At 56.5% G+C, this 19,548-nt stretch overlaps 1 protein-coding gene across 4 annotated transcripts in view; it reads left to right on the forward strand.

Moving 5' to 3' along the window:
- Nucleotides 1–19,548, forward strand: part of POR (cytochrome p450 oxidoreductase) — a 58,447-nt gene that overhangs the window by 38,161 nt on the left and 738 nt on the right. For 3 of the 4 annotated variants that reach the window (XM_060032262.1, XM_060032261.1, XM_060032260.1), the window contains exons 3-14: nt 7,915–7,963; nt 11,586–11,714; nt 13,267–13,416; nt 13,899–14,023; nt 14,421–14,510; nt 14,868–14,966; nt 15,996–16,112; nt 16,219–16,337; nt 18,171–18,352; nt 18,509–18,658; nt 19,008–19,278; nt 19,370–19,515. In XM_060032262.1, the coding sequence (XP_059888245.1) occupies nt 7,915–7,963; nt 11,586–11,714; nt 13,267–13,416; nt 13,899–14,023; nt 14,421–14,510; nt 14,868–14,966; nt 15,996–16,112; nt 16,219–16,337; nt 18,171–18,352; nt 18,509–18,658; nt 19,008–19,278; nt 19,370–19,515 (1,627 nt within the window). The remainder of the gene's footprint in view (nt 1–7,914; nt 7,964–11,585; nt 11,715–13,266; nt 13,417–13,898; nt 14,024–14,420; nt 14,511–14,867; nt 14,967–15,995; nt 16,113–16,218; nt 16,338–18,170; nt 18,353–18,508; nt 18,659–19,007; nt 19,279–19,369; nt 19,516–19,548) is intronic. The other variant, XM_060032259.1, reaches the window with a different exon arrangement.

The raw sequence follows: 19,548 nt of genomic DNA on the forward strand, positions 1-19,548 counted from the left end.
CACTCTCCTTTCAGGGCCACTTTGTCTGTGACTAGAGCCACGTCATCCCAGTGTCAGAGGCTGTGGCTTTTCCTCTGTCTTGGACAGGCTGGGTGACCCTGAGCAGTTTCTTGGGCCTCGGTCTCTGCACAGTAGCACTAGCCCTACCTGGCACCCAACTGGCCCAAGAGAGGGCAGGCCACCCGGGCCACGGCATGTTGTGGAGTCCCGACAGGCACGGTGGTGAATACGTGTTGAAGGCTGTGTGGGTAGGGGCTCCACCAGGGGAACAGCAGCCCCCTCGAGCCTTGGAGCACCCTAAGTGACAGGGAGGAGGCTCCCTGGGAAGGGCAGTGAAGTGTGAACAGGGCTGCTGTGTCCCGCATCCCGACTGATGAGGTGGCCAGGGGAGGTGCAGCCTTGCTCCGCACAGTGGGAACAGATGCAAAGCTGCGGGGGCCCTGGGCGTTCACAGGCTTGGAGTTGCTGCTTCAGCCCTGAGCCTCACTCCCCTCCGCTGTCAAATGGGGTAGAATCCTTTGCCACTTCACAGGGTGGGGACAATTAAATGAAGTAAAATGAAAAGTATACAGGAGGTACTCAGTAAGTCGTAGTTCCTGTTCCCTTTTTTGTCTTTGACCAGTGGCCTCACACCTGCTTCAAGCTCCCACCTGTCCTCACTGCCTTCCGTTGGCGCTGGTCCCCGTTCCTGGCCCCATCCGTGGAGAGAGCTGCGGTTTTTTGTTTAAGCTCCAGCGAACTACTTTGTCTTCACCAAAGGCAGCTCTTCCAAACCATTAGCTTTCTGCCACGAGGCTCCGGGCTGGCTCTGCCCCGGTCCAGCCGCCTGCTCAGCTCTCGTCCCCTCTCCTGTTGTGCTGCGCTGGGGACCAGAGAACTTGTTGCCACACGCTAGGCTCTGGAAGGGAGCCGTTAAAAAGCAGCTGGCCTGTGTGTTGCCAAGGGCAGGGGGATGTCTCAGAAGTCAGTTCCGCTCTGCAGAAAATTTAAATTTCAGAGTAACCCTTACGAGCCCTGCCTGGGACTGGAAACAAAATGAATCGTGCTGGGCCATCGTGGTTCATCTCTGTCCAAGTGACTCAGTGCTTTTGTCCAGCCTCCCTCTCGCTTCCCCACCCGGCGGGCTGCAGTTGACTTCCAAAGCCTGAACCAGAGACACGCCTGCTCCCAATGTGGGAGCCGAGAGCCCTAATTGGAACCACTTGTGCTCCATGCTGGAGCGTCGTGGTCCCTGGGCTCCGCGCCTGGGTCGGCTGCGGCCTCTCCTGATGGGCCGTTTGTACTTGGACGCCTTCGAAGGGGGCTCCTCACTTGCAAACGTCTCAGCAGCGAATGCGGTGCCCACCTTGCTGGGCATTCCCCGCGCTGCGCGACAGGAGGCCGAGATGTGCTGGTTCCACAGCACGCTCTGCCCCCAGGTGACTGGACCCAGCATCGTAGGCTCTGCTACCCACAGTCCTTCTGTAGGGAGGGAGGTGGGAACCAGGTCTAACTTACTATGATCCTGAGGCGCCCCGGCAGCAGGCTCGCTGCGCTCCCTCTATGGGGAAACAGCCCTGCCATAGCAACCTGCACCACCGCCTTCCAGTGTCCAGAGGAGCTTTGTTCCGCCTGCACGACTCACTTTTTTTTTTTAATGGGAAAGGGGGAGGATGTGGGGAGAAAGGGCTCTGATATAAACAGTTACCAAGGAGATCCGAGCCGGGGTTGGAGAGGTTTCCTCCTTCCCTCGGTCCATACAGAAGGAGGAGGGGTGTGTGCCAGACGCAGGGGCTCACGGGAGGTTCCAGCCCAGAGTCCTGGTTCCTCCCTGCTGGAGCCGCCAGACGCAGCAGCTCTCCCAGGCTGCGGGGACCGAGGCAGGCAAGGGCTCAGCAGGGCTTCCGAGAGGACCAGGGTGTCCGGGAGGATGTTCAGTGTCTGCGGGCCAGTCTGCCCGCTGCCAGCACTGGTAGAGAATGGACAGAGCCCGACTCGCTAGCTGCTGGCTCCCCGTCCGTTTCCAGGAGAGCAGCAAGCTTCCTTTTCCCTTCAGTCCAGAGTTGAGAGTAAGAAACCATGGGGTGCGCGTACTCATCTCTGCAGGACGAGCCCATCCTGAGAAGGTCAGTTCCAGACAGTGTCCGGGCAGATGGTGTGGATGCCCGCGGGCACCCCTACTCAGTGTGGATGGAACTTCTTCCCCGGGCAGGGATGCCTGGAGGCACGAGGAGGGCGCTGTGTAGAGTTGACCGCAGACTCGGGGGCAGTCCCAGGGGGCTCACCCAGGCACGGCCACCCTGGCTCCTTCGGTCCTGGTTTGCAGGCTGCATTTCTCTGCTTCCAGAGGAAGGGGTTTAGACCGGAAACCAGAAGGGCCCCCATCACCCACTCCTCGGCCTGTGAAAGATGGGGTTCCGAGTGCAGATCCCGGCATGAAGCTGTCAGGAGGGGTGAAGCCAGCCGAGGGCGCCCAGGTGTGGACCTGCTCAGGCCCCGGCAGCCGGGCGTCACGGTGGGCAGCGGCGGAACCCGCCTGGTGTAACCGGTGGGAACGTGGGGAACTGCTCCGCGCCGGGCAGTGACTAGAGGCACGGACAGTGTCTTTCCCCGCCTCCACGCGTTTCCGTTTTCCCTCATGGGGCTGTGGGCGTGATCCTCCTTTTCCCTGTGGGCCGAAGCTAATGACGGGACCAGTGCTGCCTTCAGAAGTGCATGCCCTTCTCAGGAGCACTCTTCCCCTGGGGGCGGGGGGCCCTAGCACCTCCTGCCCGCCCTCTGACACCCCCAGTGAGACCTGCGTGGAGGGCCCCCCCCCCCGCCCTTGCTGCCGGCCTGGATCGTCCGCCCCGTGCAGCTGCGTGGGCGCCCCCCAGACCTCCTCCCCAGAGCTCAGCTCCCACCCGCTGCTTGGGTCTCATCCAGCAGCCCCTCAGCTGCCGCTGCCACGGCTTTCCCTCCTGGGAGCCGTTTTCCTCTCTGAGAATAGAGCCCAGCTCTTCCGCAAGGCCTTTCCTGGGTTCTTCGGCCGCAGTGCCTGCTCCCTCAGAAACCCCGTGGCATGGCGTCCGCTCCGTCCATTTGGTCTTCGCACACCTCACCCTGTTGAAATCACAGAGTGACCCAGACAGCTTTCTTCTGCCCTCCGTATCCTCGAGAGCTAAACAAGTTCCAGGTGCTGAGTGCGACCATGGGGTGACTGCAGACGCCGAGACGCAGTGTTTTCCATAGAGGAACCTGAGGCCTCAAGAGGCCCGACTTGTCCAGTCACAGGCCCATTTGGTGGCAGAACCAGAATTTGAACCCAAGTCTCTGCTCCTGGTGTGTGGCCCCTCCCCTTCCTCCGTGATTCTCCCGGGCTCTTTCTCCAGCCTGGCGATGGGCCCTTGGAAGGTGGAGGCTGCCTCATTTAGTCTCATGCCCTCGGCACCGCCCAGTGCACACGTCACCGGAGATGGAGAAAGGGCAACCGGGCGCTCCCTGGGCGGTGCAGGTCCCTCTGGTCCCTTTCTTCAGCAAGGCCCCAAATCTGCTCAGATGTAGCTTCTGAGGAAACCTCTGCCCTTTGAGAAAAGAGAGCTTTTCTACTGACGTCAGACCCTCTCAGGTGGACAGGGGAGCCTCCAAAGGCCTCCAGGCCACCTCAGCCAACCTTCTGTTGGGCAGAGACTCAGGACTGACCGCCCGAGAAGCCCATACAACGTCGTGTGCTGAGTGCCGGGCACCGTGCTGACTGCAAAGAGTTACACAGATAGCTCCCCCCAGATTGTGAAACCCAGGCCTCAAGTTGAGCAATGAGAATACGCTGAGACAAGCGCCTGGATGGAGTTCCTGAAGACGTACCGAAGACGGTGACAAACAACCTTATGTCTGAGCGGCAGGGAAAGGTGCTCTGGAGAGGAGCTTAGGCCGAGTGTCTTCAGGGATAAGCAGGGGTCGGTGGCAAACGGTTAGAAGAAGGACACTCTAGGCCACGGCGTGGTGGGTCCAAGGGCACAATGGAACCAGGGAGCGGCGGGCTGGTCACTGTGGCCAGAGCATTTGGAAGGTGGAGGGGGGTGGGCCCCTTTCTCTTACTTAGAATAGCTTCTCTGATGTGGGTTCTACCCAGGGTGTAGCTCTTCTAGTCATCCTCACCAGAGCCTTCAAAATTAACCCATCTATATCCACTGGCACAGCGTTTCTTAAAATAGCAAGTAATTTGTATCTTCTTAGTACAAAAGCCTTACATTTTCATTGTAGGAAAGAAAAGAGTGGAGGAGTTGGGAATAGAAATTAGCAAGAAAAAGAAACAAAAAACTCATAATTGCTCAACCTGAGGACAGAACAGCTCTTAACACGTCAGCACCTACCCTTCTGTACCTTGCTTTTACACAAAAATGGGATTGTGTCACCTGTGTTACTTTGTAGCCTGCCTTTCCCATTTGACAAGAACATCAGGTGATGGTCTGTGCTGTTCGGTACAGAGCAGCGTGTGTCACAAGGCACTAGGCTGTTCAACCTCTCCCCTGTCTTCAGACGTCTGAATGTGTATTTGAATATAAAATGTATTTTTAATTATAAAAGTAACAGAAAACAAGAATTTGGAAAATTAGGGAAACCCTCTCACCCGTTATCCTTACACTCCCGTGTCCTCTGTCTTAAGATGCTGGTGTGTTTCTCTTCAGGCCACTTTTCTATGAACAACTAATCATGTGCATTCCACTTCTAAGGACACAGATTCTGCTTTTCCTAGAAGAGGGCAATTGTGAGGGAAGATGCATTGGTTACCTTGCTGGCTTGTTTCTCGCTTGGCTTTGCGTCGTCTGAATTTCTCCTGGAGCATCTGCTGTGGCCCGTCCACACGTGGAGAACTGGCAACGGTCAAGAAATTGACGAAGAAGAGTTCCATATAAGTGAATATTCCAAAACTCAAGCCTGGCACCTTTTAGGTGTCAACTGAATGCATTTACTTTGTTTTCATTTTTTTAATTGAGGTGAAATTCACACCCCTTAAAATTCACGGCTTTCACCATTTTACAGTGTATAATTCAGTGGCTTTTAGTACAGTCATCCTGTTGTACAGGCATACCACTGCCTAATTCAAAACCTTTCATCACCCCAAAGGGAAACACTGTCACTCCCCACCCCCTCCCCCCAGCCCCTGGCACCACTAGTCCACCTCCCGTCACTATGGGTTTGCCTATTCCAGACGTTTCCTATAAATGGAAATTGCATTTAGTTTTGACCTGCTTTCTTTCTCATGATTTTTCATCAGAAACATTTGTCTAGGTTGCTGGTATTTAACCATCAGTTTAGATTTACATCTGATTTTATGTTTAGTGGGTAATATATTCTCATGACTCAGAATTCAAAGCTACTCAGTGGTGGAATTCGCGTCATCGTGCGCCTTGCTTCCTTTCCTGATGGTGTGTCTTGGTGAGCACGCCGTGTTAGTGCTCAGACAGACAGACAGACAAGGTTGTAGGTTGTGTTGTAGTTCAGTCTGCACACAGCTAGAGGGTTAGTGAAGACGTGGCCATTTGCGGCTGGGCGCGGGCAGAAGTTGGACATGTGGCCAAGATGCTAGACACAAGACCCCTTTGAAGTGCAGGTTGGAGCTGGGCGTGGGAAGATGGAGCTGGGCATGGGAAGATGGAGCTGGGCATGGGAAGATGGAGCTGGGCTTGGGAAGATGGAGCTGGGCGTGGGAAGATTTAGCTGGGCGTGGGAAGATGGGACCAGGCCTGAGGGCCTCTGCTCATTCGTGCTTCTGCCCTGGCCCTGCTGAGGTTAGGGATGGGCCGGCCCGGGGATGCCGGGATAAATGGGGAGTCGGGGATGGCCTGCTCTGGGTTCCTGTGCAGCTGGGCCCTTGCTGGGTGGGAAAGCCTGGGTGGCCAGCCCCCCGCTGCCTCCCTGCTGCCCCTTGTGGGGCTGTTGCACCGAAGGGACCTCGGGATGGAGGAGGGAGGCTGGAGTGGCCAACCCGGGCACCGGGCCTCACCTTTCCCTGCTGCCTACTGTGATGTTATTTAATGCTAAGACCCTGAAAATAGCATTAGTCCTGCACCTACTAACCTAGTGAAAAACCCAGCAGGGGCTTAGACATGAAACTTCTGATACCCTTATGTTTACAAAATACCTGTCTGAACAGCTTTGCAGGGGCATCCTTAAAAGAAACCTTCAGGGCTTCCCTGGTGGCACAGTGGTTGAGAGTCCACCTGCCGATGCAGGGGACACGGGTTCGTGCCCCGGTCCGGGAAGATCCCACATGCCGCGGAGCGGCTGGGCCCGTGAGCCATGGCCGCTGAGCCTGCGCGTCCGGAGCCTGTGCTCCGCAACGGGAGAGGCCACAGCAGTGAGAGGCCCGCGTACCGAAAAAAGAAACCTTCACTTACATAAGTTTTTCCACGGACTCCAGGCCTGTAGCCCTGACAGACATTGCTTCATGCTGTTGTGATGAGAGTGTGTGTGTGTGTGCGCGCGCGCGTGCATGCTGGCACTTCACTCTGTTACACTCTACTGTGCACAGGAGGCAGTGGAGAGAGCAAAGAATGTATGTCTTTCGTTCCCCGGGTATGAATGCAGCCTATGGGGCGTGTAGCAGAGTGAATTGCTGGGCTGTAGAGTCACAGGAGGTACTGCCAAGCCGCGTTCCAAAGTCACCGTGCCATGTCGCCCTCTCCCAGCTGCGTGTAGGAATTCCCATTGCTCCACAGCCTCGCTTGTTTGAGATCTTGTCTGTCTTTTCAGTTTTAGCCATTCTTACTGGGTGTATGATAGATCTCACTGTGGTTTTAACTTCCTTTTCTCCGGTATCTAATAACGTCGAGCACCCTTCCCTATGTTCTTTGGCTGTTTAGATGCTCTTTAAGAAGGTACCTGTTCAAGCCTTTGGACAATGTTTCTGTCGCAGTATTGTCTTTTCTGATCGATTTGTAGGGATTTCTTATATTCTCAACCCTAGTCATCAGTCAGATACGTGTACATTGCAGACACCTTCTCCCGTGCTGGGGCTTGCCTTCCATTCCCTTGATGGTGTCTTTTTAAACAGAAACAACGGTATTTTAGTGTTCAGATTTGTCGCTTGGTTCAGGCCGGCCATGTTTCAAACGTCTTAAATATTTACCGTCCAGAGGTAAATCACCTTGCTGTCTTAGGCCTGAGCGTCCCTGGGGAGGCTCGCTGGGTTGCTTTGGATGGCTCTGCAGGCCTGGGGCAAGGACAGAGAGAAGGGAAAGGACCAGAAGTGGAGAGGGAGGGGCAGGAGGCCAGAGCTAGGAGGTGGAGAGGCCGTCCAGTTCAGGGCTTTAGAAGGTGACAGGGTCACAGAGAGGGGAGCAAGTAAAAGTGGCTCCAGGGCAGGGGAGGACTGGGGGGGGTGTCTTGGGAATCCCAAGAGACTTGCTATTCACGTGGGGCCTTGGTGGGGAACAGGGGTCTGTCAGGTGAGGAACTGGAGTGAGGACGCTCTGGGCGGAGATGGTGGTGATGACAGAATTCTAAGGACCATCGTGGAGGGCTGGTGTGTGGAGGGGAGTGGCAGGCGAAGCTGGGACAGGTTCTGAAGGGACTTGTGCACCCCTGTTCCTGCGGGTCATGGGAGCCATGGAAGGTTCCAGAGCGCAGCAGTAGCACGGTCAGAATCTTATTTGGGAAACTCCTGGTTGCCCCGAGGTGGGGACCATTGGCTGTGGGTGGTGAGCGGCCGGGGAGTGAGCTTGACCCTTCGTTCTCGTGAGCTCATGTACCCGGTGGGTCAGCCCAGGCCCTGCGGGGTGCTGGATTTGGACTTACCAGGCCCTGGAGCCTGGGTCCTGCCTCTTCCAGCCCCGGCACTGGACCAAAGGCGGCTGCTGGCGGGGGCACCATAGAGTGGAGCGGGCGGAGCTGGAAATGCCCCTCGCTGCTGCCATGTGCCTCCCGTGCCCAGCAGACACTTTTATTTTTCAGGACCTCCTCTGTCAAAGACAGCAGCTTCGTGGAAAAGATGAAGAAGACGGTGAGTTTTCTCTTTGTGCTCGGCCCTGGTGGGTGTGCGGGGGCACCCAGCAGAAGGCCAGCTTCACTGGCCGGGAGGAGAAGCGGGCGGGAAGCCGGCTCAACTCCCTGTGTGCGTACTTTCTGGGCTAACCAGAGCCTCGAGGCTGCTCTGCTGTTGCTGGGACAGTTTACTCCGCTTTTTGCGTGTTTGCTTCTTGAACAAACCAAACTGTAAGAACAGACCCTCCCTCTGACTCGGGTGCCGCCCCATCTCCTCCCTCCCAGGCCGGGCTGTGTCCGTGAGCATATGTAAACCTCACATAGCTGTGATCCTAGCACAGCTACAGCTTTATCTGTTTGATTTTTGTTTATTTAAGTGTTGAATTTATGACCAGGTGCTGCATTCACATGGTTAAAGTCCAAAACATAAACTGTTTAGTGGAAAGCTCTCCTATCCCTGTCACCCATCACTGTCCTGAGTACTTTACAGATCCTTCTAGAGCTTTTCTATGCACATATAATAAAAACAAATACAGACCAACACTTTTTAAACACAAAAGGTGGCATATTACATACACTGCTATAGACCTTCATTTTTTTCCCACTTAATGGTATGTCTTGGAGCTCCTTTCACAACAATTCAAAAATACCTCCCGCATTCTTTGTTATAGTTGCGTGATGATTCCATGTGTGGCCACAAGTACTATAATTTGTTTTAATACTGCCTTGTTGATGGGCGCTTGGAGTATTTCTAATCTTTAGCTCTTACAGATGGTGCTGCTGTGACTGTGTAGATCAGTTTGCATATTTGAAAATACAGTAAAATCCCAGAAGTGGAATTTTTGGATCAAAAGATATATGCAGGGCTTCCCTGGTGGCGCAGTGGTTGAGCGTCCGCCTGCCGATGCAGGGGACACAGGTTTGTGCCCTGGTCCGGGAAGATCCCACATGCCGCGGAGCGGCTGGGCGCATGAGCCATGGCCGCTGGGCCTGCGCGTCCGGAGCCTGTGCTCCGCAACGGGAGAGGCCACAGCAGTGAGAGGCCCGCGTACCGCAAAAAAAAAAAAAAAAAAAAAAAAAAAAAAAAGATATATGCATTTGTGACAGAAACTGCCAGATTGTGCCCCACCCCCGTAGAGGTCACGCCGCGGGGCCGTCACTAGCAGTGTGAGAACACCTGCTCCCCAAGCCTTGCCAACAGAGTCTGCTAGCAAAGTTTGGGATTTTGCCAGTTTTCTAGGTTACAAAAAAGATATTTCTGTGGAGTTCTAATTTGCATTTTTCCTATGAATGAGTTTAAGCAAATTTTTCATGTTATGCTGGCATTTCTTTTCTCTTTTTTTACAGATTCTTTGTTCAAATCTTTTGCCCACTTTTCTGTTGGGATTGATCTTTCTCAAGGAACTCCTTAAACTTATTAGGGTGATTAACCCCTCGTCTGTGATATGAGTTAAAAATATTTCTCCCAGCTAACAGTTTGTGTATCATTCGGCTTACTGTGTGTTTACTTGTTCGTTTCGCCTGTTAAAGTTCTTTAGTCCATTTAACTATTCTCTGACTTCTGGACTTTGAGTCATCATTTGAAAGGCTTCCCCCCTCTAAAGAGATAAAGGAATTCTTCCATATTTTTTTCTAGTATTTTTATGATTTTGTTTTCCATATTTAAAATTTAATCTGTTGGGAATTTATCCTGGTGTAAGATGTAAGGTATGGGTCCAACAATTTTTTACACAGCTCTCTAAATTCCGTGTAATAAAGTCCATCTTTTCCCCACTAGTTTTATCATAAATGTAATTCCCATGGGTATTTGAGTGTAGTTCTGTATTTTCCTGTTCTGGTACTTTGATCTAGCTGTCTGTGTATAAGCAATATCATACTGTTTAATTATTATAACACTGTTGTATAATTATTATAACTTGTTTTAATATCTGTAGCACTAGGCACTTCCTCCCTCCCCATCACTCTTATTTTTCAGTTTTCCTGGCTATTACTTCATACGTATTCATTCATTTTAGGTAGCAGTTTTATTGAGATATAATTCCTATTCCATACAGTTCTCCAATTTAAAGTTTATTTTAAAAAATAAATATACTAAAAATCACATCAGTGATTTTTAGTATATTCCCAGTTGTACAAACTATCACCACAATCCATTTTAGGACATTTCCATCATCCCCAAAAGAAACCCTATGCCCATAAGTAGTCACTCCCCATTCCCCCACCCTGAGCCCTAAGCAACTATTCATCTACTTTTTATCTCTACAGAGTTGCCTATATGGCAACTGGACATTTCATGTAAGTGGAATCATACCGTATATGGCCTTTTGTGGCATCTTTCACTTAGCGTAATGTCTTCAAGGTTCATCCATGCTATAGCTGTGTCAGCACTTCATTCCTTTTATTGCCAAATGATGTTCCAGTGGATGGATTCGCACTTATTTTTCCACAGGATTTTTAGGATCAAATTGTTGATGAAAAAAGAGCTGTTCAAGTTTTTATTAGGATCGTGTTACATTTCTGTACTGATAGAGGGAGGGCTGACATCTTGTACGTTGAGTTTTCCTGTGCAAAATCAGAGTGCCTTTCCATTTGGTTGAGTCCTTTATCACTCGGTAGCTTCTCACATGTTTCTTGTATGGCTTATTTCTAGGTACTTTATATATTTTGATGCTACCATAAATATTTAGCTACTGTTTTATATCCTCTTTTGCTCCCTTGACATCATAAGCAATATTTTAAAATGATTTGTAGAAAATTCAGGAAATGTAAAAGGTATGAGAACACTTTACAGCAATTGTAGTCCCTCCGTTTTATTTTGTCATTTGTACCTGTCAGTTAGGGCTCTGTGCCAGGCCAGAGACCCCTCCAGGCATTTTGGGCACTGGAAGGCTGCCGCAGAGAAACCTCACGTCTACAGAAAGGGACCGGGGAGGTGGCCTGTGCCTTGCTTCCACCTTCCAGATCTTGCAAAGCACATCCAGTTGGCTGGACCTAATTTGCTGCATCCCTGGCTGGAGGCAGTCTGGGGGATGGAGTTCCAGCTTTTCCAGAGCTGCTGCAGTGGGCACAGTAGGAGGAAGGTGGGATGAAGAGCCTGTGAGCCAGTCTATATGGTACCTTTCCCCATTGTCTAGATTTTTATAAAGCATGTGCATTACTTTTGTAAACATCCAGAAAAACTCACCCATGATTCCCCATTTAAAGACTCTTGGTATATTTCACGCCATTCTTTTTCCCTGTGCATTTATATGTATAAACACACACATGTATGTGGAGTGGATATGTAACAAAATTGGATTATGCTATACACAGTCTTTGATCACTTTTTTTTTTTACTGAACGTCATTTCTGCATTTTTACATGTCCTTTAAAAATATGCCCACAGTGTGATTTTGAGCGGCTTGTGTGAGTAGCATTATCTTGATGGCTCCACTGAAGTCAGCTAGGTGGCCTCTGACCCCATCCGCTGCAGTGGCTGTGGCAGTGAGATGCTAGCCCCAGAGCGACTTAGAAAGGACCTGAAGCAGGCAGGAAAGAGGGTGCCCTTGAGGGACCTGCCTGCCCCTGTGGTCACCTAGAGCCTCCAGTGAAGCCTGTGGCTCTTGGCCCCTCACTGATCCTGCGTGTCTGGCCGTTCCTAGGGCAGGAACATCGTCGTGTTCTACGGCTCCCAGACGGGGACCGCCGAGGAGTTTGCCAACCGCTTGTCCAAGGACGCCCATCGCTACGGGATGCGGGGCATGGCGGCAGACCCGGAGGAGTATGACCTGGTGAGCTCTTGCCGCACCCTGCCCCCTTCCTCCCATGCAGTGCAGCCCAGGGCATTAAGGAAGTCACGTCTGGATCGTGGAGACGCTTAAAGGGCTGAGTTAGCCAAAGGGACAGACAGGAATAGGCGTCTCTTGTCATCTGTTCCAGCAGCCAGGTGGCCCCAGTTGTAAGGACATTAAGAACACCTGGCCCCGGTGTGCGCATGTGCGCTCTCAGCAGTGCTCACGCTCAGCCTTCCAAGCTCTCCACGCTGCAGGCTTTGCAAGTGCTGGGCAGGTGCCAGCAGAAGGGACTCAGGCACCTAGTGGATTGGTTGTGGCTTAAAAGATGAAAAGGGTCTCAGCAAGTCAGGAGAGGAACTGTTTCTCATCTCCCCTCAACCCCCACCTGAGAACTGCAGTTCCAGGGGAGCTGGACCGAGTCATCGGGGGTCTGGGCTCTAGTGCCGCTCTGCCCTGACTGCCCGTGTGACCCTGAGCGAGCGCCCACCGAGGGCCTTCCTTGACTCGTCTACAGAGAGGCAGTGAGGGTGTTGGGTGAGCCATCTCCAGGAACCCTTCAGCTGGGCTTTGAAATGAGGCTGTAAACTCGCATGTGTGGGCTCGGGGAGGGCCAAAGAGAGCCCCGGAATTGAGGGAAGGGCCCCCATCTGGAGCTGCAGGCTCCCCGCCTTCTCCTGTCAGCCATCCTTGGCACGTGGCTCCTCCGGGCCAACACAGGGCTGTCTGCAGGACGCAGTCCCCACTTCCTGGCCCCAGCTGCACCCAGCCTGCCCCTGAGGGTGGTGGGGACCCGCTCGCCTTGCTACCTCTCCTCCGCGCATCGGCTCTTTCGCCAGTCGTGGCTCTCCAAAGGGCAGGAAACTTCCAGCAGTCTGCTTGCCTGTTTCTGAGACAGCCAGGCCAGCGGCCCCAGGTGGACTCAGTGGGCAGGGAAGTGGGGAGTGGTCCTTAGGCACCCAGGAGGGGCAGGGCTGGCAGGGAGCAGGTAGTCCTGGGAAGATGCCCCAGGGAGTTGCCTTCCTGCTTCTCCCCTGAAGGGTCATTGCCAGACATCGGGGCAGGGGAGGCAATGTCGGGCTCTTGCTGCTCCAACAACATGATAAATGAACTTTCCCTTAGAGCTGCTTCCCACATGTGCCACTCCATCTCCCAAACCGAACCATCCCCCACCTACTCCACACCCCTGCCTTCGGTCCTGGGGACGAGCACCACTACCCATCTGTCTTAGGACCTGGGTTTCGAGTTGGCGGACAGCTGGTTAGGAATTAGTGCGAGCCCAGGTCCTCCTGTGCCCCAGGGACTTGGTGGGATGATGAGGTTCTCCGGAGGTGGCCCAGGGCACCGTGTTCCAAGTGCCAGCCCATAGCCTAGAACCCAGCATACTTCTGTCCACACCCCAGGCCCTCACCTGTGCTCTTCTGGGCCTGCTGTTCCCTTTGCTCTTGAAATGCACCCCGTCCACGTGAACCCTTGACTCGCCCATCTGCACCCCTGCTGGGAGCAGGCTTAGTCTTGGTTGCTGGGCCTGGCCCTGCCTTTGTCTCCCCAGGGCGACCTGAGCAGCCTGTCAGAGATTGAGAACGCCCTGGCAGTGTTCTGCATGGCCACCTACGGCGAGGGGGACCCCACTGACAATGCCCAGGACTTCTATGACTGGCTTCAGGAGACGGACGTGGACCTCTCTGGGGTCAAGTATGCGGTGAGTCACCCGTGTGGGCTTGTGCAACCTCCGGAACCCGTGTCCAAGAGGAACTCCTCCGGTTCTCACCTCGTTTGATCAGCTAGGGCAGGCCCAGGTGCCAGGACAGAGGCTTCGAGCTGAGGGCCTGGTAGGGAGCTCGTGGCAGGGAATCCCAGGAAGGCCGCTCATGGGGCGACCCTGTCTTGCGCCCGGGCCCGGCCCAAGAGCTCCCCCTCCCATGTCCCGGCCCCACTTTGCTCGGGAGCATGTGCTACTGGAGACTGAAGGCAAGAGAAGGGCGGTGGGCTGACCAAGATTCGGCTGGGCAAGGAGAATCTTGAATGGGCAGGGTGAACCCCCCCCTGCTGCCGCCAGGGTCAAGGCCAAGGTGGTTGAGGAGGGGCTTGGACTGCAGGTCACCAAAACAAAGCCGCCTCTGGGGCCTTACAGTGCAAGGTGTCTGGCAGGGACCGCTGACCACTGGCCCCTCATGCACACAGGTGTTTGGCCTTGGGAACAAGACCTATGAGCACTTCAACGCCATGGGCAAGTATGTGGACAAGCGGCTGGAGCAGCTCGGGGCCCAGCGGATCTTTGATCTGGGGCTGGGCGACGACGACGGGAAGTAAGTGACCCCCCTCCAGGGCCCCCGCCCTTGCACGCCCCCCTGGGCTGTCGTGTGTCAGGAGCTACAGGTTAGGGCTGGCCGGGGCACAGGAGGAGAGGGCAGAGCCATGATGTCAGCGCAACTCCGTGACCCGCCTCACCACAGGGGAGGGAAGGCCATCCCCCCATCGCCAGTCCCCACGTTCTTTGCTCATCCACACCCTCCCGGCTCACCCGGCTCAGATGGGGCCTCCCGTGGTTACTGCAGACCCTCTGGACGCTTCCTGATGCCCTGGGTTACGTCACTGGGTGGGCTGGCGTGAAATGAACCCTCCAGCTTGGAGGGGTGATGGGACAGAGTCCGAGCTCTCCCGGCAGCCCCATCTGGAGCCTGGCTCATCCCCTCTCGTCCCCAGCCTGGAGGAGGACTTCATCACGTGGCGAGAGCAGTTCTGGCCGGCCGTGTGCGAGCACTTAGGGGTGGAAGCCACTGGAGAGGAGTCCAGGTGAGTGTGCGCTGGTGGGCCGGGGCCTCGGGTGCTGCCTGCCGAGGCGGGGTACTGGACTGGCGTGTGTGGTGGGGCTGGAGGAGGCTGCGGCAGGGGCGCGGGCCTAAGCGCTTGGGCTGTGCCTGCAGGTGACGGTCAGGGCGGGCGAGCCTCGGGCCTGCTGACGGGCCGCCCCGCCCTCTGAGCACGCTGTGCTGGCCCCTCCTGCCTCCCCTGCTCACGCGTCTCCTTCCTTGTGGGTCACGTCTGGCCCCGCAGCCCTCGCCGCACGTCCCATCGCCTCACAGCCTCACTCTCTCCTTGGGACCCGGCCCCCTCCCGCCCCCCGCCTCACCCTGCGTCTCCCCTTTGCAGCATTCGCCAGTATGAGCTTGTGGTCCACACAGACATAGACGCGGCCAAGGTGTACGTGGGCGAAATGGGCCGCCTGAAGAGCTATGAGAACCAGAAACCGTGAGTAGAGAGCGTGGCTGGGGCCGGACAGCTGCCTGTCCTGTGCGTCCCCGCAGGGCCTGTCCTCCCAGGCCCTGTCCTGTGGGGCTTCCTTACCCCCACATCCAGGAGTGGGCCCGGGTGAGGGCACCTCCATTTCCATCTCCACCGCACAGGAGGGCGTGAGGCCTGGAGCAGAGAGAGATCGGAGGCTGCTCTGACCCCGGGGCCCTGGGGACCCCTCCACTCCGCTCCCAGCGGTCCCTTCGCCCAGGGCGTGGCCTTGGGGGGACTGGCCCTTGCTCAGCTTGTACTTCATTTTCCCTGTAAATACCCTGGGGTGGGGGGTACCCACCAGTCCCTGGACCAGGACAGTGAGTTCAGCTCTGGGTCTAGGTGGAACTTGGGCAAAAGGGCTCGCTTCCTTAAAAATCTGCCTTGACGTCTGGACATATGTCCAGAAACATAGTGTTCTTCTCTGGGGCCCCTGACTTGCCCCTGGGTACCACCCAGAATCCTGCTGGAGCCGCCCAGGAAAGACCTCCTAGAACCACCAGGCTTTGAGACCAGCAGCCCTGCTGCAGCTGTAGCCGGAAAGCCCGACATTTCAGTGGCTTCACAGAGTGAAAGCCTCTCTCCTGCTCACGTACAGTCCTGGGCACGTTGGGGAGGGGGCTTTGCTCCACAGTCACTCGGAACCCAGGCCCCTTCCCTCCTGGGGAGCCACCTTCAAGGGCCTGGCCCTCCTTGTGCTCTGCTCACCAACGTGTGCAGAGTGTGGAGGGTCCCCCAGGTTTTTAGGGACCAGCCTCAGTTTCCGTGTCTGTAAGAGGGGACACTGATAGCCTAGTTGTACCCCCTTGCGGGTTGCCAGGAGCACCGCTGTGGATTAGGCTGGGAAAGGCCACTACCTAATTGGAGAGGTGTCCTCGTGACCCTTGGAGGCCAGCTCTGATGTTTCCTGTGTCCTGTGTGGCCAGAAGTGTCCCTTGGGGTGGGAAGATTCAGACTGGAGGCCTGGCCAGTCACTGAGCTGCTCTCCCCACCCAGCCCCTTCGACGCCAAGAACCCCTTCTTGGCTGTCGTCACCACCAACCGGAAGCTGAACCAGGGAACTGAGCGACACTTCATGCACCTGGAATTAGACATCTCAGACTCCAAAATCAGGTATCAGCTGCTGCCACCCCCCACGCCCTCAAACCTTTCACTCAGGCCTCCTGTTTGGGTGCAGAGCTGTCTTCCACCCTCCTCCTGAGCCTCGCATCTCCCCCAGGTATGAATCTGGAGACCACGTGGCTGTTTACCCAGCCAACGACTCTGCCCTGGTCAACCAGCTCGGCGAGATCCTGGGTGCCGACCTGGACGTTATCATGTCCCTGAACAATCTTGACGGTGAGTCCTGGGATCCAGGCCTCCCTACCTACCTGGGCCTGAGGTGGCTGGTGGGAATGGGCCCCTTGGCAAGGTCCATAGGTTGAACTTCTGCTTCGGCCTAAAGCCTGGTGCCCTAGAAGCCCTCATAACCAAGACCCCAGTTACAGGCTGTAGAACAAACTCAGGGCTGGGGGAAGAGGTGGCTGCAGGGTCTGGCACTCTCCCTTTTGGGGTTCCCCCATCCCCTCACCGCCATACTCCCTTGAGGGAGTGCGGGTGCCTGGAGACAGAGCCAGCCCGTGTCCTACAGGGAAGAGAGCCACAACTGGCTGCTGAAGGTCCTCTCTGGCTCCAGGGTCTCCTCACCTGTGAACCCAGGGATCCGAGTCAACAATCCTGATGGCCCTCCAGGCCCATTCAGGGTGCTCAGAGTGCAAGGGGCACTACCATGGGGCAGGGCTGCCCACTGACCTGGGGCCCAGCACGGCCTGGCCCTGCCCCGCTCACTCTTGTCTTCAGTGACCTGAGCCTGGGCAGCTCCTTCTCAGCAGCTCCCGAGTCAGCCTCGAGAGGAGCTGCGTGAAAGGGGGCTCATTTGTATCAGATCTCACTGTGCCGGCGGTGCACTCACGGTCGGTAGTGCACATGTGGGCCTTTCTTGCACTGGGGGGCATGTCTCTTGTGCCATCTGAGGCAGGACCTTGCTGGGGGTCAGGAGGGGTGTTGGTGCTCCCTCTGCCCGAGGAGACTCTGGGCCCCTGTGGAGAGCCGTTCACTGCCAAGAGCTGCTTAGAGAGAGGGCTGCAGAGGCTCAACTAGAGGCAGCAGTGGGGCTGCAGAAGCGCCCACACCTGCCCCTGTAGTGCAAGGCCTGAGCCCTGGCTTCTGGGCTCACACAAGAGGGCGCCTGGGCGCAGGGAACACCTACTACTTGGTGTGGGTGCTGGGCACACGAGGACTTTCAGTTCATGAAAATCCATCAGGCATTGCACTGTGACTTGTACACTGTACGTAGGTCACACTTCAGTACCAAGTTCAAACCCCTCCCCAAAACAGACCCAAACCCCTAAAGGCTGAGCCGTCCTGGGCCAGGCCCTCTCCTCTCCATGTGGCTCGGCAGCCTCGCGGTTCCACGGGGCTCATTTGTGCACAGGAATAAACGCCCCTGCAGTCATGCCTCTAAGAGATGGAGTTGCTCCTGGGTCCAGTCCAGCTCTAGCCTGCTTGTGGGGAGCTGTCAGTAAAGCCAGCCTGTTGACTGTGGTAGTGGAAGGACCCTGGCAAGGGCTGGTGGGGGGGTCTGTGCCAGCAGCTGCCCCTGAGTGTACAGGATGCTGCCCCCATAGCTTGGCCCTTGGGTGACCCATGCACAGACCTCCACATGTGTCCAAGCATAAAAACCGACCTGGAGGGAGCTCTGCTGTCACAGCTGAAGGCCCGGTATTGGCATCACACAGTCATGAGCCTGGAGCGCCACCCCCCCACAGTGGACCAGGTCCAGCCCGCAGGCAGGCAGGACACACTTGGGGAGCTCCCCCTCTACAGCCCTGTCTCTGAGCAGCTCTTGGCAGGGGAAGGGTGCCCGAAGGGGCTGATTCTCCTGGGTGGGGACAGTGACTGCCAGGCCTACCCCGGCAATATCCTGCCTCTGATGAAGACGACCTGTCCAGCGTGAAGCTTGAGGGTGGCCGAAGCCTGAGGCTTTGCCCCCAAAGTCAAGGAAGGACCAGAAAGAGCTGGTCTTGCTTCCAGTGAGAGCAGGCCTGAGGCTTTGCCCACCCCATCCCTTGGCACCCGACCCATCCCGGGGGCGGCCACTAACCCCGAACCCTGCCTGCTCTCTCCCTACAGAAGACTCCAACAAGAAGCACCCGTTCCCCTGCCCCACCTCCTACCGCACGGCCCTCACCTACTACCTGGATATCACCAACCCGCCCCGCACCAACGTGCTCTACGAGCTGGCCCAGTACGCCTCAGAGCCCTCGGAACAGGAGCAGCTGCGCAAGATGGCCTCCTCCTCGGGCGAGGGCAAGGTGGGCCTGCCACCCACACCCCAGCGCCCGCCACCGCCTCAGCCCTGCACCGCGGCTCCCAGCCAGCACCCCCGGGCCATTCCCCAGGCTGCCTGGGCCCCACTTCAGCCCTGTCCCCTAGGTCCCCGTGTCTCACCTACGTCTGCATCTCCCCAGGAGCTGTACCTGAGCTGGGTGGTCGAGGCTCGAAGGCACATCCTGGCCATCCTGCAGGACTACTCGTCCCTGCGGCCCCCCATCGACCACTTGTGTGAGCTGCTGCCTCGTCTCCAGGCCCGCTACTACTCCATCGCCTCGTCCTCCAAGGTGTGGGCTCCAGGCCTGCCCGCTTATAGGAGACATAGTGTTGGCTCCTTGGAGGGACCGGGGTCCCTGGGCCATGGCCCCAGCTCTGCCCCCCGTGCCCAGGGCAGTTCACTCGAGACTCCTGGGCTGTGTGTCCAGTAGGCTGGACTGTAAGACTGCAAACTGCTGTCCGGCCCCAGTGCCGAGAGCCAGTCAGGAGAGCTGCCAGGAAGGGGCCTTTGAACAGGTTTGGGCGCCGCGAAGGGTGTAAAGAGGCGCTGAGCAGGGACCCCCCCGCGGCAGTGTGGGTGGCAGGAGGGAGGGGGCCTCCGGCATCACCACGCTCACTCCGACCCTGCCGCCCCGCCAGGTCCACCCCAACTCCGTGCACATCTGTGCGGTGGCTGTGGAGTATGAAACCCAGTCTGGCCGCGTTAACAAGGGCGTGGCCACCAGCTGGCTGCGGGCCAAGGAGCCCTCCGGGGAGAACGGCCACAGGGCCCTGGTGCCCATGTTCGTGCGCAAGTCCCAGTTCCGCCTGCCCTTCAAGGCCACCGTACCTGTCATCATGGTGGGCCCCGGCACCGGGGTTGCCCCCTTCATAGGCTTCGTCCAGGAGCGGGCCTGGCTGAGGCAGCAGGGTGAGTGTACGGGCCCTGGGCGGGCGGGCTGGCCGGCGGGCAGTGGGGGCGGGACCGGCGTCCCACATTCCCCTGACTGCTGCTGCCCCAGGCAAGGAGGTGGGGGAGACGCTGCTCTACTACGGCTGCCGCCGCTCTGACGAGGACTACCTGTACCGCGAGGAGCTGGCCATGCTCCACCAGGACGGCGCCCTCACCCAGCTCAACGTGGCCTTCTCCCGGGAGCAGCCCCAGAAGGTGAGGCCGCGGGCAGGGCCCCGCAGGGCGGAG

Source organism: Delphinus delphis, chromosome 15, assembly GCF_949987515.2.
Source record: "Delphinus delphis chromosome 15, mDelDel1.2, whole genome shotgun sequence".
NCBI classification, from domain to species: domain Eukaryota; kingdom Metazoa; phylum Chordata; class Mammalia; order Artiodactyla; family Delphinidae; genus Delphinus; species Delphinus delphis.